Below are 7,904 nucleotides of genomic sequence, written 5' to 3'. Positions count from 1 at the left end.
ATTAAGAAAGAACTTGTGTCGCTTAAGTTTCGTTGGAACGAAGTTACGGAAAGTTAATTAACAAACGGAGACGTGACATTATCATTGATTCGCTGTTCAAATTTATTATGTTGTTATTTTCGTTAAGCTTATGTTTTTATTTTGTAACTGACGTGTCTGTATGCGTTCTGTGGATTTAGGGTTTTAAGACATTACTACTGTCTACAGTTCAGTTGAGCTTAATTTAGACTTAGAGTGCTAATAAATAATGCTTGATTTTGATTGTTTGCAATTAAGCACAAAGCTACACAATGAGCTATCTGCGCTCTGTTCACCACGGGTGTCGAAACCCGGTTTCAAGCGTTGTAAGTCCGCAGACATACTGCTGTGCCACTGGAGGACTAAATATTGCTTGAAAAGTATTCTTGAATATATATAAATGTTAGCCTGAAGTAGATATAACAAATAAAATTTAACTAAAACGTTTAGCTTGATAATCATTTACTATATATACAGTTCATGTGTATCAAGACACACGGTAGTGTGTCGTGCGGCCAAAACGACCTGCAGGACAGACTGTGTTATTAACAGGTGTGATAGTTTAGCGATTTTCCACCTTCTGTATCTCGGACTGTGGTAATTCAAACTGTCACATGTTTTCAGTGGAAGTGTTCCTTTGCACTTTTACTTTAACATACACAATTTCAAGGCAAAGAAATACCCGAGATATAACATCTCCACTTTAGATTGAGTTTCTTCCTATTTTTTTTCTTCACTCCAAAAGTACGGAAACTTTATTTGATAGAAAACATTACTTAACTTTTATGGGTTTTTTTTTCAGGTTTGATACACTGTTAGATCTTTGTAACCTATAATTATGAGTCTTCTTTGGTGTAAATATAAGCCACATGATATTTAATCCAAAACACCTTAGGTGTGAAAAAAAAAAGGTGCGGCCAAAAAAGGACTGAGCGTGCGATTTAAAGGAATGAAATCAAAATTGGCGGCCAAACTGGTAGCTATACTTGTACCATTGATAAGAATTTTACAGCAAATATTCATTCATTAGTTAGTTAGGCCGCGTATTTTGTTTTACCCACCATCATGCCCCCAATTTGAACAAAATACGCGGCCTAGCTAACTAATAAATGAATATTTGCTGTAAAATTTTTTTAATGCTATAAGTGTAGCTACCAGTTTGGCCGCCAATTTTGATTTAATTCCTTTAAATCGCACGCTCAGTCCTTTTTTGGCCGCACCTTTTTTTTCACACCTAAGGTGTTTTTGATTATATTTCTCTTGCTCCTCATGTTCATATTAATATTTATACATAACCTTCCTAAACGACTGCACATTAGATGCTAAATTTGGATACTTTAGTGAGTTTTTGTTATTTACAAACACTTAACTCAAACAGTACGTTTTACTTTCAAAACAGCAATGAAGCGACAGAAACTGTCTTGAACAAAAATTATGCCACACAGACGAAATTTTTTCCTAATAGTTTTCAACATTAGAAGGGTGAAAAACGCTTGTGCAAAATATCATTCAAAGTATACATACTTTAATAGCTTTCTCCTCCCAAAACATTTAATTCAAATGGGACTGGAAGTTCTTTATTTCACAAACCATTAAATACCATAAGTATAAAAAACATCATAACAAACTTAATGTCCTTTACAAGCTTTAAATTGTATGAATTCACTATACTCACGTACACACACACACGTACGTGTAACGTACTTATTCATATTATCTACTGAAATCAAGCATGAAAGAAAATCATTGTTACAAGTGCACTTATCTTCTGTTACGGATGGGTGATAACAATGAACTTTTTGTAACTAACCTAATATATGACAGAACTTTCAAAGACCATCACTGCATCTACTAATCGTAAACTTTGGATGATAAGCAAGTGTGTGTGTTTTTTTTTCTACCGGTAACAATGGGGCTGCTGTAGTCACGTTTTTATTCTTACTATCTCAAGCTAGGTGGATAGAGTACCCAACATTTATTCAACTCTGTGTGCACCTGTGGTTACGAAGCATTAGTGAGGGATTGTTCTGTTCAGTTAAAAACTTTAAGCTTTCCTCTGGATAGAAAAATGTTACATCTTTATGCACTCGGATTATACAGCCAATAAAATTACTTTTTGAGTTAATTTTATTTATATGTACAGAGAGCTGTAAATATGTAAACATATCGCTGTCCCATCGGGGGGGGGGGGACAAAATTCTTTGTTAACAAAATTTTGATTAGCGATCAGAAGTATATTATAGTAACAATATTGGAATCAGGACAAGGTAAAGTCTGAAATTAGAAACCAAAGTCTTGAAATGTATAAACGTGTTCTCTAGAGCTTATTGTGCCACTAGTAACTCTAACTTGCAATTTAAACTCGAGTACAAAAACTTATCTTTTAAACCATCGTCCGGTTAAATTTTAATTACATAATCTTCATAATTTTGAATATTTTATGCAAAACATGCTAACACTGAAGATTAAAAAGAAATTATACTTTGCAATAGACATGTCTTCAAAATTCGCCCATGCTTTATTATTAGTCCCAGATATACACTTTTGCTATAAAAATTGACTTAGGAAAGCAGATTTCTTAATTCTTTGAAACGTTGTACATATATTTATATTTTAGAACTATATCACATAAAGTCACACACGTTTTGCGAAGTGAATGCAGTTCCACAAAGCAAATAAAAAGGTGATCTCACAACTATGGCATCTAAAGATAGTGTTTGAGAAGTCTAGTGCCAAGCCGAAAAAATCAATCAAAATGCAAATATATTTAGTGTTACAGAAAGCATTTAAGTGTGCCGGTATAAAGTTCTAATAGCAAATTAAGTTTTTAAAAACTGCAGGACTGATGCAAGTAGTATATATGTACCATTTAAAGTTATTCAAAACTGGACCATACTTTGAAACTTATCATAATATATACATAGATCAAGTACACACACACACATACATATATATATATATAATACATAATAACAAAACACTCTAATATTATATTATTTTGCTTTTTCTCTTCTTTATTAATTTCTTCGAGCGGTTTCGTGATTCCAAAGGTCACTCTTCAGGACATAATATTGCAGAGAATTCTATTGTCCTTTTCATAATTCTTAGTAATAGTTCCTACGGTTTCACAGTTCCAACTAACTTTACACAACCACTTCTGCCTTCTAACCTCCACATATTTAAAGTATCGCAAAAAAAATCCGGTCGAAGAAATTAATATAGAATAAAAAACCAGAAGAGTAAAATATTTGTTTGCTTGTTCCTAATAAATGGGTATTCAAATAATCTCAAGTAGTTTAGCTAGTTACAGTCTCAGTATAACTGATTCTGAATGAACCTATGACTTCCATCAAACCTTAACCAAACAGTTATAAGTAGAAAACTTGCTCGAAATAGACTAGGAGTTATCGTAATGTTAAACAAAAAATGAAACATTTTACGTAAGTTTATCGTACTCAAAATCATACCCAAGATTAATGCGGACCTTTGCAACTGGTTTAGCTCACTTCTGGTCAGACAAGCTTTCACGGTAGAGACAAAGTAACATTTTGGGATATATTCTGATGTTAAGAATGAATTTGTTTCACTCGTCGACCTACTTAACTCAGAATTATTCTTTGTTTGCTTTTTCTGTCAGGAACTGAAATGGTGTGAAGACTGGGGCTTGTGTAATCCCGTTAGATAAACTGCGCGTTCGGTCCCTGTAGTTGTGATACATGCCGTTCCTTCGTAACTTGTTAGCGGTTGTGGCAGTTATTCTTTGTTATTCAATACCATTAAGTACAAGGGAAGATTGGGGCTTGTGTAATCATGCCGTTAAGTACGAAGGATATCCCCGTCTTGGAAATTCTAAATACACGATCTGAACACACCTTTATGATCTGACTGTATGAATATTTCCTGTCAGAAAGGGCTTTTATATAACCTTCCCAAAAGTGTTCAGTTTTCTGTAGCATCACACTACCTACAAGACCCTAAACAAGGTCAAAATGTGGTTCTGATACATGCCATTCCTGCTTAACTTTGTAGAGGACGTGGTTGTTACGTGACTTGCTGATTTGCATACTCAAAATCGTTTTATTATATGCACTCAACCCATTGTTTAATACTTTTTTCTTGATTTCGTCTATTCTCTTTGTACAACGCTAATCAAATTGCTTTGGTTTACATATTCAGTTTCACGCACACCGTATATTTCTATCGATTTACTCAAATTCGAATAATTGGAAATAATTCATTACGTCGTTATAAAATTCAAAACACATGTGTATAATTAATCTAGTAATAAGTCTTGCGCGCATTCCATGGTGTAATACTAAACTAAAAATCACTCTCGCTAGCGTGTTTAATATTTTATACTGGTGTACAAATGTATCAAGCTCATTTTATTAACATAGGGCCATGTACAGAATATACATACATGCATAGGGTTATGATAAGCATTGACTATTTTATGTTTACTATCAAAATATTAATATATTTTTATTCATTTCAAACATTCGAGTAAAACTAGAACTTAGGAATAAGATACTTAACTTTGATAAAATCCAGAGTGCACAAAAAAATGTCAGCTTTTTTTGTGTGTGAGAAAAACTTTCATAAATATTTTAGAGTATATATTTGTAATTCTCCTTCTTGACACTAGAGAGGAAAAACTGAAGTATCAAAAGCCTACCTTGTGAATGGTATTTAGGTAATAAGCGGTCACAGTCCTCTTCATATTGTGTTATTGAATTGAGTAATAGAAGTGAATGGTACAGTAAAATTTCTGTTTTTGATCCAGTTTTTTTAGGCATAAGAAATATATAATGTTTAAAGTGATTTGCAAAATGTGTCGATATTCAGGTATTTGTTGGTTATTTTGAACTTATTACAAAGCTTTTAAGGCTACCCGCCGCCATCCCTATTTAGTATTTACTGTCATTCTTATAAATAGCTTAAATAAAGTGTGTGTGTGTGTGTGTGAGGATATAATCTGGTATCGCACGGATTTGAACCGAGCTTACCAGCTCCGAAGTTCAGAGCTCGACTACAAGTCCAACCCGCGTCCGTATATGTAGGGAGGGGCAGGTTGGTGTTTCCGAGGGATGAGGGCAGTGACCTGAGGTGAAACATTGCAGAGTCATTAATTAAAGCCAAGCGTATTTTCGTGTGAAACCAAAGAGAGTTTTTGCCAGTATTTTTTCTTACCGGTATATACATATATAGACACACACACACCTGTGCGTATCTCCCTCCCTCTATTTAAGTTTAACCACTGGAAAGAAAGAAGATATACACTTTGAAAACGAGAAAGATCACGGTTCATGTGATCACGGTTACAGTAAAGCAGCTTAGGATATATTAAAAAACAACAACAACCCCTAATTCGGATGTTAGATTTGAAATAGACGTGAGGAATAGAAACTGAAATAGGGAATTGCAGCTTTTGTTGTTTCTGCTCATGACAAAGCAAATCAAACAAACAGAAAGTAATATTATGAGATCCAGCGTGAAGGTAATTTATACGGTGTACGTGTTTGTACCATCGTTCATGCGCCTTCCCACAAAAACACATTAGGTAAAACAAGTTAACACGCAAAGAAGTTATACCACGAGTTACCTGTGTATTTCAGCTGAACTAGCTTACCACCAAATAAAACGAGAGGACAATGACCATCGCATAAAAACAAGTTATTATTGATTTATTTACAATTAAATGTACTAAACCCACAGAAAGGAATAACTTGAATAATAATAATAAAGTACTAAATTAAGCATGTAAAATTACCTGTACAGCACTGTTGAGGAAATAGTTGTTTTGACCCTGCATATTGAGAAGTCCTTTAGTATAAGTAATGGACATAGAACTACGTGGGGACATCATATAGCGGAGGTAATTACTGGAGCTGGCGGAGTCTGGAGGATTGACAGGAGAAGTCAGCATTGGAGTCATTATTTCTAGCAATACTTGTCTTTTTTCACGTCCACATGGCTCTATTATTTGTATCCAAAACAGTTTAAAATATGGAATTAAAAAAAAGGGGAACATATAAGATTGACAAAAAGTCTGAAACTAACGTGATTTGCTAAAATATCCCTTTATGATATAAAAATTGTTTATTTACTGATTAAATTAGTCGCTCATTAAATTTTCCATTGTAAACACTGATTTTAAGAGCATTCCGAATACTACTTTCGGATCACATTTCATGTTCCGTTCTCTGTTGTTGTTTATATATATATATACAATTATAAAGCATTAAAATCAATATACAGAAACTGGCTAAAAAACCTGGCAAGAAAAACTAATACTATAAATTATAAAACCATGTCTTAATTAATATTCTATTGCAATAATAAAATGTATTTTTAATTATATAATTGTCTTCCTTCCAAAGTAATCAGTTAAACGTCTAACTAAGGTAACGTGGATGCAAACACCAATTAAAGAAACTTTAAAACCATTGAAGAAATCCATTTTATGGAAATTAATGTTTTTGAACATCTCATCACTCAAAGGAATTAATATTTACGTATATTACTCATTCCAGACGTAGTTGTCATTTAATCAATATCCAAGTAATAAAACAATTTTGTATCAATTATGTCAAGGTGCTTAATTAATTGAAGAAAGAAAACTATGCACACACACACATACACATTATATAAACATAAAATGTTATTCAGGTAATTAAAAAATAACAAAAACTCGGGCGTATTATTTGAAATCTATGTTAACGTATTATATTAATAATAATATCATATTTTGGAGAGATATTAAGGTGTTTAATAAATCGGCGATTTACTTATTAACCTACACATAAATGTATTTTTCTGGTATTCATCCGAAACGTATATGATGCTGACAAATCAGTGTTCCTTGCAAATACTACCATTTTCAATAAGGGTAAGTTGTGACGAAATTATAAATATCTGTTAGTCTATAACCTCATGCGGCTTATTTAGTTAAATATAAATATATCTTCGTTGCTTCGTGTATAAGCACACGTTTACAGACAGTTAGAAATGTTAAAAAACACCCACTAAAACCAGTTAGTTTACTAAAGTATTCCCAAAAGTTCCTATTTTTCTTTGTCTCTCGAGTATGTTTGGATTCCTGTGAGAAAATAAGTGAAACGATTTAATTATTTATTTTCTAAATTGTTGCGAAACTTACACGATTAGCATGGAAACATTTCACACAAACAAAACCTATTGATTCTATACTTCTACTTTCTCATAAGTCTAAGTGCTTTCGTTAAATGTTATAATAGGATTGAAATTATTATTATTATATTTAATCAACATATCACAGAAGTTCAGTAAACGTCGTTGATCTGTCTTACCTTCTTCAAATCAAGTGTTATTATTTCCTTGTGATAAGTAATTTCACCAAATCGTGACTTGAAAGTTGAATATTGTGCAGGTGAGATAATGTGTGCGACACTAATACACGAATTAACTAGTGAACCAGCGTTTGAAGTATACGTGGCACATTTTTTTTAGATGCATGGTAGTGATTGAGACTTCTCGCAACAAAAAAACATTTAAAGATTTAAAATTTAATATATTATTACTGCAAAACGTTTCTTGGGTTTATTAACTTCGATATTCAGTTTTGTTAATTCCCGCCGCAGTTATTACAAAACCCTTGTCGCCACTAGTGCCCTCTAGTGAGACGCCAGACAGGACCTAAGACACCTGATGATAGGTTCAGGGTCAGATAACATAAGAACGAACTGGTCCAATCACAAACAGCGAAAAAAAGCGTTATACACTGTAATGGCTGGAGACGGCTTGAATGGGTAATGAAGAAAAACTTTAATATAAGTTTAACATAACAGCAAATGTACAACGTTTCGACAAGGTTTTGTCATCATCAGGTACAAGTATGTTAAAGTATA

At 33.0% G+C, this 7,904-nt stretch overlaps 1 protein-coding gene across 1 annotated transcript in view; it reads right to left on the bottom strand.

Moving 5' to 3' along the window:
* LOC106458023 overlaps positions 1 to 7,904 on the bottom strand; it is a 58,539-nt gene that overhangs the window by 33,323 nt on the left and 17,312 nt on the right. Inside the window, exon 2 of the mRNA XM_022384135.1 lies at positions 5,789 to 5,994. Within this exon, the coding sequence (XP_022239843.1) occupies positions 5,789 to 5,994 (206 nt within the window). The remainder of the gene's footprint in view (positions 1 to 5,788; positions 5,995 to 7,904) is intronic.

This window comes from Limulus polyphemus, unplaced genomic scaffold, assembly GCF_000517525.1.
Source record: "Limulus polyphemus unplaced genomic scaffold, Limulus_polyphemus-2.1.2 Scaffold405, whole genome shotgun sequence".
NCBI lineage: Eukaryota > Metazoa > Arthropoda > Merostomata > Xiphosura > Limulidae > Limulus > Limulus polyphemus.
Note: the sequence above shows the minus strand (reverse complement) of the source record. Positions and strands in the feature narration are given on the sequence as shown.